The sequence below is a fragment of the Cucumis sativus genome, chromosome 6 (assembly GCF_000004075.3).
Source record: "Cucumis sativus cultivar 9930 chromosome 6, Cucumber_9930_V3, whole genome shotgun sequence".
NCBI lineage: Eukaryota > Viridiplantae > Streptophyta > Magnoliopsida > Cucurbitales > Cucurbitaceae > Cucumis > Cucumis sativus.
The window spans coordinates 3623662-3644889 of NC_026660.2; the positions used below are offsets into that span (position 1 = coordinate 3623662).

General features: G+C 32.4%; 2 protein-coding genes across 2 annotated transcripts; both read right to left on the reverse strand.

The window, feature by feature from the left end:
- Positions 1-829: 829 nt before the first annotated feature.
- Positions 830-6485, reverse strand: LOC101207490 (nifU-like protein 4, mitochondrial). The gene is made up of 6 exons (XM_004140850.3): positions 6010-6485; positions 5746-5907; positions 4765-4940; positions 3628-3731; positions 3414-3525; positions 830-1329 (listed from the first exon to the last, which is right to left on the reverse strand). Exons 1-6 carry the CDS (start codon positions 6206-6208, stop codon positions 1261-1263), a joined length of 822 nt encoding a protein of 273 aa, XP_004140898.1. The 5' UTR covers positions 6209-6485; the 3' UTR covers positions 830-1260.
- Positions 6486-7900: 1415 nt separating this feature from the next.
- LOC101207732 (ACT domain-containing protein ACR12) lies at positions 7901-17734 on the reverse strand. The gene is made up of 10 exons (XM_004140851.3): positions 17424-17734; positions 16439-16493; positions 15063-15179; positions 14515-14609; positions 11254-11338; positions 11065-11124; positions 9660-9715; positions 9370-9475; positions 9214-9282; positions 7901-8293 (listed from the first exon to the last, which is right to left on the reverse strand). The coding sequence occupies exons 1-10, from the start codon at positions 17579-17581 to the stop codon at positions 8231-8233; spliced, it is 864 nt and encodes a 287-aa protein (XP_004140899.1). The 5' UTR covers positions 17582-17734; the 3' UTR covers positions 7901-8230.
- Positions 17735-21228: the final 3494 nt, after the last annotated feature.

Consider the following 21228-nt stretch of genomic DNA (forward strand, 5'->3'; position numbering starts at 1 on the left):
TATAAAACCCCCATCAATAAGATTTATGGATCCGTAATTGCTCATCAAACATCCCCTTATGACATTTTCAAAATGAATTAGGCCATTTATATGTCATATCTAAGGCATGGAAATGCACAGACGGTGAAGATGTCATGCCCTAGACCAAGTCAGCATCAAAGACCCTTTCAACATTGCATGGTTGAAAACTTGACAAGTTGGTCATGTGAGCACAATGGATAGGCCCTCAAGAAAGACACCTTCATTGGAACTGTCAGCATGTAAGATCGATGTTGATTTCTTAAATTTTTCAAAAGTTATGAGCTTATGATTGTTCACTAAAGGGACACTCATTTACTGATCAAAGAGTTTCTTCTCCAACCGCCAGAGAGTGCTTTGTTGTTTGGTATTTGGAGAGGGATAAAGCCCTTGTGAGGTTTGAAAATTCACTTTGAAATTCAATTTCAAAGACTTTTTTTTTTATAATTATTCTAGAAGTAATGTCTAACTTGATTGAAAACACTTTCTCTTGTGGAGTTTAAGTGTGGAGTTTATTTGTACAAACATCTAAAAGAATACTAACAATAATAAAATAAGTAACAAGCCTCCTTCACATAAAAATAGCCTCCTTCACATAAAATAAAAATATCATCAAAGCGAATTTAATTCAAAACAGTAATTACACATAAAATAAAAATATCATCAAAGCGAGTTTAATTCAACAGTAATTGGTATGAACTTCTACATCGAGGAGGGAGGTTTGAATCCTTCAACCTCAATAAGAAAAATTTAGAAAAAGGGTCAACTTAGAGAGAAAAATGACTTCAACCATCACACGTTTCTTATCATATAGTAAAGATAATCCAAACTACATTTGAAAATGTCCCAACATTCCAAGAAATAGAACAAAAATATTATTATTAAATGAACAATCAAAATCTCACTTACACTATCATATCATATATGTTGTCATATCCAAAATATGTCAATCCCTTGAAATCCCAGTTTACGGTTCAATATTCACAAACATCTTTTCGTAGCTAGGAGTAAAAGTTACATGGTACTCTGCTCTAGAAACCAAGGAGAAAAAAAACAACCTAAACGGCCTCTTTTTATTCTCTGCATAAAAAACAAGTATCCTTATGGCCTGGCCACCCTCAAGATCAGTGTTAGCTCAACCAAACAAAGAATGAACACAACCAAACCGTATAGGGTATAACCCCCAAGATTCATCATCAGGCTCAACATATAACATAAAATGAATAGAGACCAACTCATCTTTTACTCCATTTGGCTGGTTGACTTTACATCCTCTTCCTCGACGTCAAATTCTTGTTCCACACCCTTCACCTATACATTGAGAATACGCATTAAAATTATAGATAATCCAACCACCAAAAAGAATATATATGTCTTTATGGTTCTAAGAAGCATAAGAATCGATATTTTCTATTATACCATAGATTAAACCACGAAATATAAAAATAAATAAATAAGCAATAAGATGTCACTAACGTAAATAGAATAAAAACAATACACATGTTAGTTTGTTTAAAATTCATAAATGTTTGTTTACTAAACTAAATTTATCTTTGGATTTATATTTGGTTTAAAATATATATAAGCAAAATAGAGAAGTCAGTCTGAAAGTGTGGGGTTGAGTAAATAAACATTTATGGTTTTTAAATGTATTACAAAGAAAAAAAAAATCATGATAAGGCTGTATTACAAAATAACTTTGTGTAATTTGTACACCACCAAGAGGCGTTATGGTGCACAGGAGCCCAAAAAGAATCAAAAGAATTGAACTCATCCACAAAACTCTTACTATTCCTTTTGTTCCAAAAATGCCACAAAAACGAGCGAGTAGCACATCTTCAGAAGATTTTTCCTTCTCCACAAAAGCTGCCACCATTCAACCATCCATCATCCACTCGTCAATCCTCCTGGGGAGACAACCATCTAACCCAAAAGTGTAAAAAAATTCTACTCCACCCTTTGGAAGCGAATTCAGTGTAAGAATAAATTATCTAAGGTCTCAACCTCCTTCAGGCAAAGATGATACAGGGAAGGGGAAAGAGGTCAATTAGGAAACCTCCTTTGGAGCTTGTCATGAGTATTGAGGCTTCTATAAGCAAAGGACCGAAGGAAAATCTTCGTCTTTTATGGAATTTTTGATTTCCAAATAAGATTAACCAAAGGGATCACAATTTTTAGGGCCCCTGTAGTCAACTTAAGGAATGTAGACTTGGTTGAAAACATGCCCAAAGCCTCCAACCTCCACCGTAAGCTATCCTTGGTTCTATTCACCACCCAATTGGTCAACAATTGAGTGAAGGCAACATAGCTGCCAACTTCTCAATCAAATAATCTTCTCCTTAACCCTAAATCCCAAGTCTGACTCGAATCAATCCAACAATCCACCACCATAACATTCTTTTTAGAGGAAATAACATAGATATCACAGTATAAGGTTGCAAGAGGTTGGGTAGCATATCAAGATCATCCCAAAACCTTATATTTCTCCCATCACCAACAACAAAGTCAACAAAGGTAAAAAGTTGGTCTTTTTGCTTTAAAATACCATTCCATAATATGAAGCTTCCTTTGTTTCTCGACTTAACAAGCTCACTTCCAATTAACAAGATGGGTAGCCGGATTACTAATTCCTCCACCCCAAAAAAAGTCCCGGACAACCTCAAAGCCTTCAATAAGGAGAAGAAGTAGCACAGTAAGCTTTGAAGAACCGACTGAGCAAGAGTTAGCCTACCCTTTCTATAAAGGACCAAAGATTGATCCCAATGAGAGAAGTTTTGGAAGCGTTGAGGGAGAGGCCCAATCCGAGTAATAAAAGGTTAACAATAGACCACCAAGCCCTCAAATTCTCATCACACCAAGAACAAAAGATCAAAATATCATCTGAACACTTAAGGTGCGTAACCTCTGCCGATGGATTGCCAAAGGAGAAGCCTTTGATCATTCTTCTTTGATTACAATACCGAACAATATTATTGAAAGCATCACCAACGATGGTGAATAAGAAAAGCAAGAGAGGATCCCCCTGCCGAAGACCTATTTGAGCAATTTTTGGTTTTTATAATTTTTCCAAATATCCATCAACATTTTATTAATATCTCCAGAAAATTAAGACCTCTATACTTACATCACATCGATATTTTAAACTTGGGTTAGAACTAAGCATGTCAATAATGTTGATAGTATGGGATTCCATCTCAAAACCATTTGGCAATGAGAGGAGTAGCCCATCTATATATTATATGGAGTGTGAGTCTTCTTGGATTTTTCAACGCGGAACTCTTAACACCTCCAACATGTAACACCATTTCGTTTCTATTTTCTCCCTTAAATATGATTATCTACATGATCCATAAAAACATGAGCTTACAAATATGCAAAAATCATATAACTCTCACCTCAGGTACATAATGCATCAACATATTCTCAATGCCAGATTTTAGAGTGACGGATGAGCTTGGGCAGCCACTGCATGCTCCTTGCATTCTCAATGTCACAATACCAGTTTCTCTGAAGAAAACAGAAATGCAAAAATCAGTGTATATAAAGCAATCATGCATATAACTCCCGATACTTTAAAGAACACCTTTAACCAAATGCAGCCAAACCTACTCATTGTATCCTCTGTATTCAATATCCCCACCATCATCTTGCACAGCTGGTCGAATACGAGTCTCAAGCAGCTCTTTAATCATAGCAACAGTCTCAGAATCATCCTAAAAAGTAGGTACAAGTATAAGATCTATTAAGAACTGAGGTGTATCAATCTACTAGAATAATAAGAATATACATGATGTTTCAAATTCCAACAATACAAATATACCCTTTAAGGAAAGATTCAATACTTGCAGCATGACAATAACCACCATGAGGTCAAACCTCGAAATTAAATATTACAAACAAATTAATTGACATCTAATAGAAGATGTGGACAAACTCATCTTTTAGGTAGGCAACTCCAACTTCATTAATCAAACATGCTCATTTTAATAAAAACTAACCAGAGAGTTTAACTGATTGAAAACAAAATACAACTACAATAACTTTGTGTAAGCCCTTTTCAATTCTCTAGGTCTTCCAAGCGACACAATAGCTCACATTTCTCTGCTTTTGTATTAATGGAAAGGGTCATTACTTAACAAAAAAACAACAAAACTGGAAAAAACAAAAGGTTACTAATTTGACTAGGAGAAAATTGATCCATATAGAAATCAGAAAACAAGTTTAGCCAAAGTTGTACAACTTGTACTTATACCCAAAAGAGTAAAATTGTATAACAGTAAGTTCGATAAGAAAATGGTGCATAAGTCTTCCATAGAAATTACCATTATCATGAAAACAACTATAAGCAGCAGCACAGTATGCTATTAATACAGCCTCAAGTACTTATAAACTGAAGTACGATATCATATTTCTATATTAGTACTCAAGGAACATAAACAATCTATGTATATTGATTAATGTGGTTTCACCAAGTAACTCTCGTTCGACCTTGTATTACATTGTGTAGAGAGAGTGTAGCAAGAGAGGAAAGAGAATAATATAGAAAAGCATAATTTGTGATCAAGACATAAACTAACATAATCATAAATATCCCCAGACAAAAAAAGTAAATAAGTGTATCAACTTTTTCATTACTGCTTCTATTAAAAATTTTGGAGAAAAGTGAGCACTACGTGATCTGAAAATTTGATTTTCTTCTTAATGAGTAAGAATCTAACAATGAAGTGAACCAGTTAGAAGACATACTTCTTTGATGGCTGTGTCCATGGCGGCAGCAGTTTTAGAGTCTAGAAACAGTGGTTGCCCAGAAGAATAGAAGTCCATGATAGCAGCAAAAATTTCAGGCTTTAGAAAATCCCATGAAGCGTCATTTGATTTTGTTACCGTAACAAAATCTGATCCAAAGAAAACTCGAACGACACCTGCACAAGCAATTGAGAAAGCCCCACACCAGGAATCAATAAAACCAGTGAGAATATCAGGAATCCATCATCAAGTCATTATATCAATTAAAATAATCATCGTGAGCATATCACACCAGCAGCCACCCACGTTTTGACTAAATACTGAATTCACTCATTCAAAGTCCATGAATCAATCAACACAATAAAAAAAAAAAAAGACGCTGTGTGGGTGTTTCAGCTTGCAACTTCAAGTGTGTAGAGTCGGCTATTATAGTTCACTCCATCTTTGGAGATCCTATTACAACAGTCGGTGTTTTCAACTACTATAACCTACCATGGGTACACACGGACTACAATAACCAGCTCAATGCCCCCAAACACCCCTTGAGTGTATAACTTCAACTAACTTCATTTAGAAAACAATCATTTCCATGGAGAGCGAAGAAGCACTCAACTAAGTTCAAACTTGAAAGTTGAAAAACAAGAAAAGTAACAATGTATATTTGTAAGAAAGAACATTCAAATATCAAAATGTTTACTGAACACAATCTTCGCATTTAGGAAATTAGATGATAATTGAAGGGATTCATACTCAGAAATCAGAATGTTGCCTTGAAAATAAACCCAACAAAAAGAGAGAGAAAAAGAGCGCGGTGCAGAGATTAAAATTAATAGAAGTATAGTGGAGTTATGAAGCCCTCAACGTTAATGTTGATAGGCTTCAAATTTGAAAATGCAGGAAATGGCAGAAGAAGGGAAATGAGTTTCCAATTTGAAAATCAAACAGAAAGCTAAAAAGGATAGTATGGGTTCCAATATGTACCATCGACACCATAGAGGGCCTTTGCTAGTGGGGAGTTCATAGCAGAACGGGCATTAGGAAAATCTGCACTCCCAACTTCCATAACAGGCTTTCCAGGATAGAACATGAGAGACGAAGGATTGGGTGTAGATTGAGTTTCAATGAACATCGTTCTCCTCTGTCCTGAATGCAACAAGATTTAAACAGATATATACAACAAAAAAAAAAAAAAAAAAACCTTTGATAAGCAAATTTTCCATTAAGGGTTCGTCAAAGCCTACGCACCTCCGAATTGAATCGATTTCCAGGAGCGCAAGGAAGAATCGGAGCAAATTGTAGACGATATAGAACAGGAAGCAGGTTCTTCACCCCCGAACATGGAAGAAGTTGTTGCAGCTGAGAAGAATCGGGTGTTCCCACCCCCATGAAAACCCAGTGATGGAATTCTTCGAGCTCGGAGAATCAATCTTCCTAAGCCCTTCATTCTTTCTTTCAACTGTGTTTTGCCGATTGAAGAGTTCTTCTGTTAAATAAGAAGAAGCTAAGGAAGAGGAAGAGCATCGGTTCGGTCCATTACTCCCCCGGTTCGAGTTGGTCTAGAGCCGGGGTCGATTGGAATGTTGATGAGGTTAAAATATGGAAAAAGTGGTTACATTTATGTACGTTTGATGTTGTTGTGTAAGGAAGTTTTTGGTAATGAAAATGAGATAGGCGAGACCAACTTCCAAGTTGTAATCAAAATCCACACCTCAATCTAATTCAGCTTCAAAATTAGATGAAAAATTACATGCAAAATTTTTATGATTTTATTACATATCCTAAGTATCACATCTTTCATTTTACTTCCTATATTTTATCCAATTTTAGTCCACTAAACTTTCAACGATTCTTAAAATTTAGTCCTTCATGTTAGTTTATTGTTGATATGGAAAAAAAAAATTAATGGAAAAAAAAAATTAATCTATTAGCAAAATCATTTCACGTTAAATTTCTTTAGATGTGATGTGAAAACTGAACACAACTCAAATACAAAAATCAATAAAATATAATATTAAACTAATAAAATAATAATATATAATAAAAAATTAAATTTTCTCTCATTTTTCTAACTAATTGGAAACTTCTCCGATATATGCGTACTATTTATACGCAATTTGACAAGTATAAAGTGAGTTACATGGCCACTAAAAGTGAGTATGTTTAAGTAATTTTGCAAGTATGAGATGGGTTACGTGGCCACAAAAGATTAATCTCCTCTAAACACATGGCATGGATATTAGATGATTGATGGAAAGACTTGTGACTATGACCACTAAGCACACTAACGAGTATCTATATTGTTATATTAATATTTATAAAAGAATGAAAAATATTGTCATCTTTTAACTCTTATAAAGTAAATTTGAGTGACTAGATTTAAGGTTTAACATGAAATTTTGAAATTTTCTCAACAAAGAAACATTTTCATCCATAAAATTTGAAATTTATATGTATTTTGATCCAAAGATTGAAAACATACTTTAATCTCCAGCGTTTGATAAATGCTTCTAAATGGCATTTAAGATCGTTTTTAAATCAATGAAATGATTATGAGACGACGTAGATAATAACGGTATTTGATGAACTGTGAATTGTAATGAATTAGTTTGAAAATCAATTAAAAATAAATAAAGATAAGTTTGTAAATCTTTTTCGTTTATGCTTCCAATTGTACTATTTTTTTAAATTATAAATTTAATTCATTCACTTTTAAATTGGTGTTTTCTTTTTCTTGAATTTTTAAAAATCCTTAAACATTGAAATTAAGCCATCAATCTCAGCGGTGTATTTAAAAGAATTTTGAACTTCCAAATTTTCTTAACTCATCCCGAATGTTCGCAAAAAAGTTTAAGAATCTAGTGGACATAAAATTCAAGTTTATGTATTACAAGATCAAATTCTTACACAAAAGTGTTCGGAGGCATTCAAAAATAACTTATATTTTAAACCATTTTAATCAAAGGAATTTAAATACAAATGGCTTTTGAAAAACACTTTGTGAATCCAAACAGGTCCCATGGTAGACATAATTCATTCAAAATTAACCCTAAACCCAAATGTTTATAACCTGTTCTCAAGTTCATTTCTTCTTATAAACCTCTAAATCGAGCCATTTAATAACTGAAAACAACAAATGTTATTTCTTCAAACTCCATTTTATTAATTTGGTTAAGTGAGAACAACGATACCTTAAGAAGCTTAGTCTCTCGGACAGATATTAACAGACATGGAAGATAGCATTTTGTGGTGTGGAAATATCCCATTCTTCAAATCTATACAAGTGAAAGGTGAAAACAAGGTCTTTGAAGTTGATCAGCTCACAATATTATCATATGGGAGCTCGAAATTTCAAATTATGGAAATTATGGAAATTCTGGAAATGACGAGAACATGAGATCCAACTTTTGTATGACCTCTCAACCACTTTCAAACCTTACATTGGAGATCATGTTGTTCCTTTGAGATCTTAGTAACTATCTATGTCTGTCTCCGGCCTCCGCAGGTAGTAACGTAGACAATTTACCACAACCTGCACATATTATAAACATATTGAAATTTGTTACAAGATTTTTTTTTACACTACTTTTTAGTATGATAACAAATGTGGAGTGGGGAGATTTGAATCTAAAATTAACATGAAGGGAGAACTTAAAACAGCCCAATGGAAGTCTAAAAGTTGGGCAAGTTGCAAAAATCATCCTTAAACTATCATAATAGTTGCAATAATTTTTTTAATATTTATGAGTGTATGAACTTACTCACACCTCGACTAATTTCACACGATAACTCGTCTGATCTTGTAATACAACTGTGGGTATCAAGAAAACATGTAGGATATTAAATCCTATATAGGTGACCACCATTAATATTAAGTCCATGACCTATTCTACCATCTAACTTTCAATGGTAAAAATTGAGCTCGCATGTGTGTAATCGTGAGAGCTCAATGGTAAATTTTAGGATATAAGTGCAACCAACTATCACAAGGTGGCTTTTGCAGTTTGCCCCCTACTTTTATATCAATTGGAGTCAAGCAAAATGTTTGTCACTCCACATTCTTGTTCATCAAGAGAATTTTGTTTTCCTAACCACAATTTATTCCATTGGAGTTCCAAAATACTAGGCAGGATCACTAATGTAAATGATTAAACCAGTGGTTGGTAGTTTGAGGTGTAAAAAAAAAGAGAAGATTCAACTTTAATCTGCATCGTGAATCTGAAAAGGCGAATGTAATAAAAAGTTTTACACTGCCTAAACAACAAGGATTAATCAGCAAATAAGCATGTTTAATCCAATATATGTGTGTGTGATTAACTTATTTCATGGTGTTTTTAAGTACTATTATTATTAAACACTTCCTTTCTTTTTCAAAAGTGCTAAAAACGAGAATCTAAGGTTACATTTTTAATATGCCCAAAACACCCACAGAATACCATGTACGTTATTTACCTGAGATAAGGAACTATTCAGTGCAGCTCCCCCATAACTGACATGAAACTTGTCCTTGGCGACCAACCCCTAAAGATCAAAGTTGAAATATTGTCATCACAAATCAGAGGAAGACAAAGAAAAAGAATAAGAGAATGGAAGGGCAGGCGCCTTTACTTCTGTATCTATCTCTGCAGATTCAACATCGATATTGATATCCGCAAGCATTTTTATAACTTCAAGCAGCAGTCCAGGGCGGTCTGCTGTCTCTAAATAAAGTAGGCTACAAATTGAAAAGAAAAAAAAAAAAAAGATAATAATTGAACAATTAGCTCCCGCCAATTTGAGAACTAATTGCAGAGTTGTACTCTAAAAAAATGTAATAGATTGATATCAGATAGATGAGAAGCGATAAAACTTTTCGCAACAAAATTGTAGCAAGTTATTTTAAATCAAGAAGAGCAAACCTCCTTTTAGGTCCATCAGCTTTCACATGAACATGAGTTGCAATATCAACGTCAAGCTGCATGAAGCAAAATAGAAATACGGACCTCACTACCATTAAAAGGGGGGGACAAAAGAACACACAAAAAAAAAATTAATTGGACCCCCAGCACCAAAGCGACTATTTCTGTGTACTGAAGTCTGATGAACCAAAAACTACACTCAAGATCCTGAACTTGCAACTTCATGCATGACCAATGAAGAGATAACAAAAGAATGATGGCCCATTCACTTGGAAAAAAGACCTTAATTTTGAAGGGAAGAGAATTTCACTCCAAGACAATTGTGATCCATTTAGCTCGAGAGAGTAGAGGAATTATAGGAACAATGCCAAACTTTCAGATCATTTTAATTCACTCAGGACAAAAACAAAATTGAAAGGGGATCATCAAAGCAGCATTGAATGTATAGAGATAGGAAATAATAGGTCATTTGCTAGTTAAAACGAATCATATCTTTTAAGGGGAGGGAAAGTGCAAAACAGTGTTAAGTAAATAAATTCAAAAATCAAGTCCACAAGGAAAAAAATTACTAGACTAATTTTCATAGAAAAGATAAAAGAAAATAAACCCATTTGTTGTAAACAAAAATTTCCTAGAACTACATTACAGAAAGCTATTTTTAAGAAGAAAAGGGACAATGACTTGCTGCAAAATCTATCACAGATACTCGTACGTCTGCAATATATCAAATCGAATCCAATTATTTATGAACATAAGTAATGGAATACAAGAAGGATTTCTAGTCATTTAATAAAATAGAAAGCCAATACTCGGTAAGAGGGTGTGAATATTTGCACTAATACAATGCATTGAGAGTTGAATCAAGTAAAGCCTCAAAAGAAACATAAATATCATTAAATCAAGAAAAAATTGAACATTTATGCAGCTCAAGTCACTTTAGATTCCATGTTCACAGCAAAAAGAAAAATAATAATAAATAATGGTAACTGCAAATATTAATGAAAGTCTGAAGAAACATGTAACAAGTTAAATTGAAGAATAGGAATACAGTAACGGCTTCTTGGCCTTCTGGGTACTTTGGAAATTTGCCAATCTTTATATTTCTAAATAAATTAGGAGTGATAAGAATAAGATTTGGGACACGGCTAAAGTTAATCCTTTTACCAGGCTTTGACACTTAAATCAAACCCTGCTGCAATTAGCTAGTTGGAAATTCTTGGCTAGATCCTCTTCGTATGGCAGTTTTATTAACAGTATCAAATTTTTAGAAAAAATTAAAAAAGAAAAAGAGAAAACACCATCTAGAGGACAAAAGACTCCTCGGATTGGAGGTATGGTTTTATTTCCTATAAATAAAATTATTTATTCATAAAAGACTTCTCAGATTGGAGGATTGGAGCTATACCTTCTTCTCTGGAGGCTGAATTCCAAAAGCCTCACCCATTGCAAGCTGTTGACTAGATTCCTACCAAGAAACTAGAAAGCTAAGATAAAGAAAATAAAAGGAAATATTCAGAAAATTAAGGGAAAGATCTACGTCAGATAAAATAAAGCTAAGATAGTCAATGTGTGTTAAGTTATTTAGTATACATACTGGGTGATACTTCAAAAGGTTGTTGATGATGGTTAAACGAATACTCTCCAACAAATCAGGATCTTCTACTTTGCGGCCCGAGTCTCTACCGTTACAAACATCAAAATACATGTTAAAAGGTCAATCGCTATATAAGAGCACAGGTAGAATAGCCCTGCAAGATAGCACAACACATACAAGATCTAAAATTAAAATCGCATAATAAATCTTCAATTAACAGGCAACAAACTATCAGAATGCTGACAATGTGCCAGGAAATAAGAATCCAAATGCGGGGATATACTCACAATTCCATATCATAAGTGGGCAGAAAATATGCCAACATCATGACAACAAAGTCCATACATGAGCTTTGGGTGTAAACTAGTAGATCTTCGTTTTTTTCTTTTGATAAAAATGACAACTTTCATTCAGAAGAAATGAAAGAATAAATGGGCATATAAAAGATCCAGCCCACAAAAATAGCACCTCCTGTACAGGAAGGTTCTCCAGTTATGCAATAACGCCTATAAAATAGTTCAAAAGGCTTTGAAACCAAAGCCCATAAAGAGACATGAAAGCAAACAAGGGACCAAACCTCACTAGGGTCCCTATCCACCCCTGTAAAAATCCTTCCGTTCCACTCACCCCACACTCCACAAGATCGTACACACCCCTGCTTACCATAAAACATGGCCCTTCTCTCCACACGTGACAAAACGGATTGAAAAGTTCCATAGCACTCACAACATCTAGCAAACCTACAGAAAACCAAACTTCTGAAGAAAAGATCATAGCACTAACATCTCTCTAGGTGTTGACCAGTAAATGGGAATCTGGGATATTAGATGAACTTTCAGAAAAGATCCAGCATCTTCTTCTTATCTACCTTATGCCTACACTCCATTAAACATAATTTTCTTCTACATTAAGTTAAACTTTCAACCAACGACTGGGACTTCACCTGCAGCTTCCTCGTGAACATCCTGTCATTAGAAGACCAAAATTCTTCTGACTAAGAACTTGCTATTGTTTACTTTTTAATCTGAAAGGAAAGAAATCATTAAACTTTACTGCGACATTGAAAAAGAGATGCAGGTTCTAGTTTGTATTCATGCTTCTCAGTAGGCCACCAACTCAGAATATACTTGTGACAACTTATATTTTAATTTGCATAATTTAAGAGCTTTGATCTCCATGGATTTCGTTGAATTTCATATAGTTACCCCATTTCTTTCCCCCATAAGTTGTAGTGATGATAAGGCAAACTGGTAAAGACTTGAGGCAAAGGGCAGAGTAAATCAAAGACGATGTGGTCAAGCATGCTTATGCTTTAGGGATTGAAATAAGTGAGATAATCTTATATCCTTTAGCTATAGTAGCTAAAGTAATTAACGGTGAGAATAGCTAAAGAAACAAAAAGAGCAAATAACACAAAAGGCTTTGTTAACCCAGTTCAATGAAGTTCACCTACGTCTAGAGAGCTTCTTAGCTCTGATAAAAAATATTATTAAGATTCAAAAGAGCAAACAACTTATCAACACTGAGAAGAGATTCCTTCTAGTAAAGCAACTCTTTTAAGTTACAACAAAAACTTAAATAAGGACAGGCTCCCCAGAATTTGTGTTTGAATCTTATTAAAGCTTCCCTCGAATTCACTGACTGAAGTTCAACTATTTCAGTCTTCTTTATATTTCTTATCAACTAATACGCAGTTAGATCACCTGTAGATCTTCAGTAATTCGTTATAATAAAGAAGGTAATTGAAATACCTTCAAGAATAAAACTTTCTCTAAAAAGAATCCTTTCAAATCGATTGTGCAGTAATGTCGTCAGAAACCATGAATAGAGCTTAGATATTTAAAGTCTTCACCAAATCTTCGAGATCTTATTTAAAAGACATAGATAAAAGATTCTTATTAATGAGGAAAATCTTTTATCTTTAACATCAATATCTCTCTATCATTTTTAAAATAATCGACGATCATTAAATAAAAATAAAAATAAATTTATTAATTCTTTTTTACAAAAAAACCCAACAAACTCCCCTTTTTGTCAAACAGAGAAGAATTCTTTTTATTTTCAGCTAGATGCCCCTTAATAATATATCAACAACAGTGAAGCCATAGAAGTGATAATAATAATAAAGAACATCTTGAAAATCAGTCTTCCAAAAGTTTAAAATGGGTCATCAATCAATCAGCCACACAACAGAAGTCAATATTTCTGACAAGTATCGTTCCTGTCTCATTATTATGGATTTAGTTGTTAAAGCTAGTCTTTCCAAGACTATTTCAAAAGTGGGTCCGTTTTATCCTAGACTTATTAGAGAGTTTATTATGAACCTTCCATCTGATTTCAATGATCCAAGTAGTTTGAATTACCAACTTGTTCACATCAGAGGTTCTCAGTTCAAAATCTCTCCATCTATTATAAATAGCTTTATCGGGAATGATATCTCATCTGACTCTACAGCCTCTCAGTCTTCTAATGAAGAATTGGATTTTATATTATCTGGTGGCACACTATCTGTTTGGTCTGTCAATGGTATTCCTGCTGTCTCACTAAATAAAAATAAAAAGAATCTTATTAATTCTTTTTAACAACAAACCTAATAGGGATATTATGAAGCAAAGATGGATGGATTTTTCAAGACTCAAAAGGTGACATAGAGTGTATGTGGATTCATAAATTATCCACTTTCACCCCCTTATACCCCCTTGGTTAACACATAACATATTCATTGCAGATTATGTTCGAAACGGACAGGATCAAATTTTCCTTCATCATTGAGATCAGGTACCAAAAATTAGAAAATGAGGCAAAATTGAGCCCACCCATGCAACTTGTGATATTCTCCGAGATAAAGAAACATGATAGTAAATATATAAAATATAAATCGAGGAAAATGTGATATGCGGGGAGTCAACATTTTTTTCTGATGAAACCAACCACTTTCACTGAGAAAGAATGAAAGAATACAAGGGGGCAAAAAAAAGAGCCCACGAAACCACTCTTTTAAAGGAAGGGGGACCAACTAGGTAAAATGCTGCCTATGGAATAGTTACAAAAGATCTTTGAAATTGAAACCCAAAGAGATACCTAAGATGTCTAGCCAACAACCAAATCTCACTATGCCCCCTCTGACCCCTAAACATTATCATTCCTCTCGTGCAGGGAGTCAACATGTGAAGAGGCAAATTTGGAATAACCAAGGGAGCTGCTACTAACCATATCAGAAAGTGACTCAAATGACAAGATTTAAGCAATAAAACAACTCACAGTCTAGTCAGATAGAATTTTGTTTGCTTGACAGATCCCTCTGTGCTAACAGTTCCTTTCGCCACATCCAAACCCAAATCTTTTAATGCTCTCATCTACACAAGAAATCCAAGAAAAGATGATGAAATAAGATGCAGATCATATGATATTTAGATTATAAAAAATATATACAAATATAAGTACTGAAAGAAAGTCAAGGTGGCTCTATTCAGAAAAAACTTATTTTAGAAAATGTAAGTATTTCACAAAGTGAGGATAGTAGAAATCGTTCACATAAGAATCCTATAAGCCAAAAAATAATTTCTGTGATTATATATTACCCCAGCATCCATTAGCTATAACCACAATGTAGAAATAGAAAAGGGAATCCTACTTGGGAATAAATTACATCACAACTTTGAGCCTAACATCTAACGTGAGTATTTTAGCAATGACATTGTACAACACAACCTCAAATTGGCTTCACATAATGTATACGGAGAATAGGATATATGAAAACTTGTAATGCAATTTCTAGAAAGCACAAGATAATAAAACTGAAAAGTCACCGTATCAATAAGAGCGCCAAGACGATCACCAAAACTGACTTCCACTATTGTTGCATTGGAGTCTGAATCTTGATCTATGAGAACTATGGGCATTGGCACACTATCCTGATCAAACATCTGGAATAAAAATTAACTCATCAACACAGTTTTGAAGTCATCCAGATTTATAATTAATGGGGAAGGTCAGCAAATTGAATTGTTGCACAATAAAATCCTTTAATCCAAACAGCATATGATTAGAGTATTTGCAGCAAAATAAATGCATAATTCTTGAAGTAAAAATGGACTCGTTGAATGGCCCACCAAAAAGTGATTTTTAAGTCCTATGTTTTAGACAGCTGAAAAAGTATATACCAACACAATACACATACACACACCCAGGAAAAAATAGTTAGTTGATTAAAGAATAATAAATAAGAGCATCAACAGCAAAATAAGAAGTACAAAGGGAGATGCCTAACTTTAAAAAAAATGCTTTCATAGTGTAAATGAAAGGACATACGATGGCTACACAAAAACTAGTCCAAACCAAATAAAGGCAAAGAAAAACACCAAAAATGGAAATACAGAACTAGAAGTTTAGGCTCCAACTGTTAATAGTAAGAAACAAAGGATAAGTTCAAAACTCTTTAATCCCTACCACCCACAAAAAAGATAAAAAGAAGATGTCTAACATGAAATCATTGTCTTTACAATTGCAATACATGTATAATAAATGAAACAAAAAATATATTTTTCAAATGTTTTGACAATTACAATCAACTAATTAAAAATGAGAATAAAATAATTAAAATGAACTAATTAAGGATGAGATTTAATTATGATTCAATATATTTTGAGATTAGTTAGTATTCATTTCCCAATTGGGAGAACAACTTCTTTAAGGTAATATGCATGGTATAGGAAGGAACATACAAGTTATTTTTCTGTCACTGTTAAAGTTGTTCTTTTAAAGATTTGGTTGAAAAGAAACCAAAGGAGTTTCTGGGAAATAATATCATAGGGAGGGGTGGAGGCATTGAGAAGGGATTAATTTGTTGAGCTCTTCCTTATGTAACTTTTTTACAATCGTGAATTTGAAATATCGGTACCTAATTGGAGTATTTCTAAGCCTCCACTGTTGTCAATGGGGAGAAGTAAAGAAGAAGGAATGACTCACATTTAGTCATTCACGAATGATGTTAAAAATCTTAATGATTATGACTATAAATCAATGTCAAACCATGGATGGGTTTGTGGCATGAAAAAAAGTTAATTATATGTAAATAAAACTTGAACGTATTATCTATATTCTGTAGAAATAGTAAGCAGTCCAGCCTTGAGGACATCAGAAGAAATATTATTTCAATGGTAGATTTAAGAAACACATCACTGACCAATGATGCTGGACTGACTGCATTCAAACCATTGGTTGATGCACTAAGGATATTCCTGCATAAAATTTGATGAATAGAACAAATAGGACATAAGCATTAGCTTGAGTGGCATAAATCAAGAGAGGGCTATCAGATACATGAGTTGCATGCTTCGGAGAGCAAGAAGAATATGAATTGCTAGAGAATTATTGAGATAAACTAATAGATGAAAATCAAAGAAGCAAAAAGCAAACAACAGAAGTAGACTTTATAAGTTTGCTAAATAATTGGTGGCACAAAGATGATTGACAGCAACAGTTACTTGCAATCGTAGAGCAATTAAAATTTTAGAATCGTCCACTGCCTAATGCTCGTCCATCCAAAACAGAGCATATATTGCACAAACGGAACAAGCATGTATTGTATTTTAAAGAATAAAAGCATCTCAGACAATCACCCATCATTCTTTAACGAAACTAACGGTCAGCTTCTAACAATTAGCATCAAAGACAATCCACATTACCGATCTACCTACATATTCCTAAAGTACAATAAAAACTCAGCCCAGGTCTCTGATACCAACCAATACCGAACGTGCCCTCTGAGTAGAATGTCTTTACACGACTGGAGCGAACAAATGTTACTTTATAAACTAAACAAAAACCATTACGTCGAAAAATATCAGATGATTAAGTTCTAACTAACCGAACGATATCCATCCCCAGCTCAAAACCCTACTCTCTCAGCTTCCAGAAAGTCAACTAACCAGCCGACATTTCTAATTTTTCACATTATCCATAATACACAGTAGAGTGCCAACAGAAAGCAAATCGATCCATCAACAATTAAAGAAAATACTAGAGCATGGAGTTCCAACTGACAATGAACCAAAATTAACCAGTTATTGATGTTAAAGATCGTTAGATTCAACGCGATGTTCATTTCAGTTCATCCTAAACACGAAAACAAAGAAGAAAACCAAACTTCCAAAGCATTAAAACTCTACCATTTCAGCAAGAAAGCAAGCCTAGCACCACCGCCAAAGCAGCGGTGAGGGACATGAGCAACGAACTCCGGCTCGAAAAACCTAGACCGGCATGGAAACGGGGAAGGAGAAGTGTAAGAAGAAGCGATGAAGGTGGAGCTGGAGGTCGGCATAGCCATGGAGGAAGAAGATTGATTGATCGGAATCGGTGGGCGCTCTCTCTCTCCGTCAGCAACTTTGTTCGTATTCAGTAATACTGGAGATGAAAACGGGGTTATGTATGTTATGTTAGAACGAAGTTTCTTTCTTTATACGAAGGAGGGAAGTGTCGAGTGAATTGATTGTTTTATTTGTGAGAGTTGTTGGAATGCTGCGTCAGCATGTGGGACCCACTTAATATTGATTGGTTCAACGTCAGGGTCCAGCTTACGTGGCGTGTGGGTTTGTTTATTTTCGGGGGGTAATAAGACGAATATTATTCTTATCCCATACATGCACTCATACAGTGCTTATCCCGTCCTTCTCTCCAATAATCCCAATGCTTATTATTATATTTTTAGTGCACCGATCTTATTTGCAACTATTGTACAGCTATATTAAATCTTTTTTATTATATGATTTTATAGTTTTTTTTTAAAATAAAATATCTAAGTGAAAAATATGTTTATGTCTTAATTTTCAAACGTCAAAAACTATAATCTCACCGGTTACCATGTGAGGTTAATAATTGGATGATTCTAAATAAATATGGATTAGTACAAGATATTTAAAGATAAATTCAAATATTTTGTAAAATAAATAATTTTAAAATAATGTGGCTTAAAATATAAATTAAAAGCATGAACTTACTTTGGTTACAAACACCTTTTAGTTTTGGTGGTAGATAATTGCTTTTAAAAGTATAACAAGAATTTAATGTTTAAAATCGTCTTTGCAAATAAATAAGGTAGATTTTACAAAAATAAGAAATTACTCAATATTAATTTTTTGAAGCTGATTGTGTAAAATATTTAGTAAGGAAAGTTGTAATCTGATTTCACGTTTGCCGTCTCCATTCTCTCCAATCCATCTCACGACTCGACCATTCTACATGCCACCACATTTTCCTTCTATTTAGTTTTTTTTTATATACAACTTGTGTCCATATATATATAGTTTTAAGTATTTTTGTAATGATACAAACCTCTTTAAATTGGATGAGATATGTGTTTTGAATTTGTGCATTTTATATAATATATTTATTATAGTTATTAAAAAAAATCAAATATAAAATTTCATTTTTAGTATTTCCATTGTTTCAAAATCACTTTGGTATTTAAAATTATTAAAAATTAATTTTAAGAGTTTGTTGTCGAACTTAAGTTTGATGGTTTATAAATGAACTGTAGCTAAGTATTTATATATATATATATATATATATATATATATATATATATATATAATAACTACTCCAACTATCACTCTCAAACACACTCCAAATGAAACTATGAAAATCACTTTTTTTCACAAAACCAATCGTCCATAAAGCGATACCACTACAATCACTATTTTCAAAACATTCTCATACATACCATATAGGAGATCAACACACATGGTGGAGGGAAAGTCGATGTTTAATTTAACATTTTTAAACGCTATTAAATACTGTTTTTGAATTATTGTTTTGACTATGATAAAATAATCAATTACAAACGTGTCATAAACGTCTATCATGTGTTGATTCACCATTTTTATTGTCGTCACCATACGTTGCTATTGTACCATGTAAGGCAAACTAAACCACTTCTCTAGTTTTCAAAACTCGATTTTACTTTTTAAAAACACTAACTATAATAAATAGAGACAACCAAATCTGTAAACTTTGTGGTAGAGCTGGTATTTATAAGCTCATTTTCAATTAATAGAAAATAAAATGGTTATTATGTGACAAGCATTTAGTTCATTACGTTTGAATGCCATGAAACACCTTTATGATCGAAGTATTTTCAAAATAGTTGAAGGTGTCCTAGAATATGAATTTTATCATATTGAAGCATATTCTTTAAGAAAATTGCATCAGATAACAATAATAATAATAAAAAAAAACATTTCATATAATTCTTTTTTGCATATTGCGAATACGACAAATATGACATGTGATTAATGATATCATAGGGTTGTATGCTTTTAATGACATGGATCCTACTATCATTATTTTTTTTTTTTGCTATTTTTGCAAATGTTTTTGTTGTTTATACTACTTTTTTTGTTGTCATTTTTGCTTGTGTAGTGATAGACATTGTCGAGAGATTAAACGATCAATATAAAAGATAAGAGTAGTATATATATATTATTTATATCACAAATAAAATCAAAGTGTCACTGTGGCGTTCAACATCACTCTATTCAACTAATTGTTGTGTGTTTTTCATTTTTTTTTTCAATTGAAGTATAAAGTAAAATTGTTTGTTTATTATACTTTTGGATTGGCGCGGCTGTACAATACATATAATAGGTTTAAATTTTGTATCGGTCCTTAAATTTTGTATGATGTTCTATTTTGGTCCATAAATTTTTTAAAAGGTAGGTTTATGCCCTTAAACTTTTAAAAATAGCATACTTTGGTTCTTGCCGTTTAGATTTCGTTAACTTGAATGATGATGTAGACTAGTGTGTTTGAATGACTGGGATATTAGATAAGATAATCACTCGTAATAAACATAGGATTTTAATTTTTAGTTAAATGCACAAACCAAAATAAGTTTTTTTTAAAAAAACTTGAGGACAAAAAACATACACTTTTAAAAATGCATAAACCAAATGTGTTAGGAGCAACGGTTATGGGTTGGATGTGATAAAATGTGTTTGGAGAAGGGTCACGTAGATAATGTTATGAAATTTATTTTTTTATACATTTTTTAAATTCGTAAACACAAATTTTGTATATTTAATTTACTAAATTATTATATTTTCGTAAAATAATTTTAAGTAATTTATTTAAACGTCTATTTCCAACATTTTGTAAGTAGTTGTTACGAATAATTTATTGATTTTTTAAAATAAATTTGTATTATAAATCCTATATACATATTTCATATAATTAAATTTTCGAAAGGTTATATTTTCATAAAATATTTTTAAGATATTTTTTTAAATACGACGTCAACTGATATAAATTATTAATTTTTTTAAAAAAATTCATATTTTAACTCCAATACATGTACAAATTTTGTATCATTAATTTATCAAATCGTCCTGGTTTTTCCAAAACAATTTACCTTCAATATTATCATTTTTTAAATCGATTTTTTTAAAAAAGAAAATTCTTATACATTTAAAGTTTAAATACTTAAAAAAATATATATTTGTTATACATTTTTTAGGAAGATTTTATTTTGTTTTGATTTTTTATAAGTTTAATAAAATTTATATTTTTAAAAAATTATTTAACTTAAATTTATTCGAAATAGTTTTGATAAAATATTTGAAACGTGAAAAATGAATAAAAGAAGAAAAATAAATAAAATACATTAAATGATAAAATTAAAAGAAATAGTTAAATATGAGAGTTAAATGTGTAAACTAATAATACTTAGTATTTAATTAAAATTAATATTGTACATAAAATAAATAAAAAATAATACTATTTTATAATTATTAAATTAATAAACAAATGGCATTTGATAAATAAAATAGTAAACATTCTTTTATATAAATGAAATAATAAAGTAATGGATTGAAAATGTAGAATTATTGAGAATTGAGAATGGATTGAGAAAGAAAATAGAAATGAGAGAGAAGTTACCATATCCCTAACGTAATACTCATAACCCAAACGACCCTTAGT

Coding starts and splice junctions, on each gene's coding strand:
- LOC101207732 (XM_004140851.3), bottom strand. CDS start 17,581: ATGGCTATGCCGACCTCCAGCTCCACCTTCATCGCTTCTTCTTACACT. Junction 16,494..17,423: donor CTTGCTTTCTTGCTGAAATG/GTAGAGTTTTAA, acceptor AATTTTATGCAG/GAATATCCTTAGTGCATCAA. Junction 8,294..9,213: donor TGAATAGTTCCTTATCTCAG/GTAAATAACGTA, acceptor TAATATGTGCAG/GTTGTGGTAAATTGTCTACG.
- LOC101207490 (XM_004140850.3), bottom strand. CDS start 6,208: ATGAAGGGCTTAGGAAGATTGATTCTCCGAGCTCGAAGAATTCCATCA. Junction 3,732..4,764: donor TGGACACAGCCATCAAAGAA/GTATGTCTTCTA, acceptor CCTACTTTTTAG/GATGATTCTGAGACTGTTGC. Junction 1,330..3,413: donor TGATGCATTATGTACCTGAG/GTGAGAGTTATA, acceptor CTCAATGTATAG/GTGAAGGGTGTGGAACAAGA.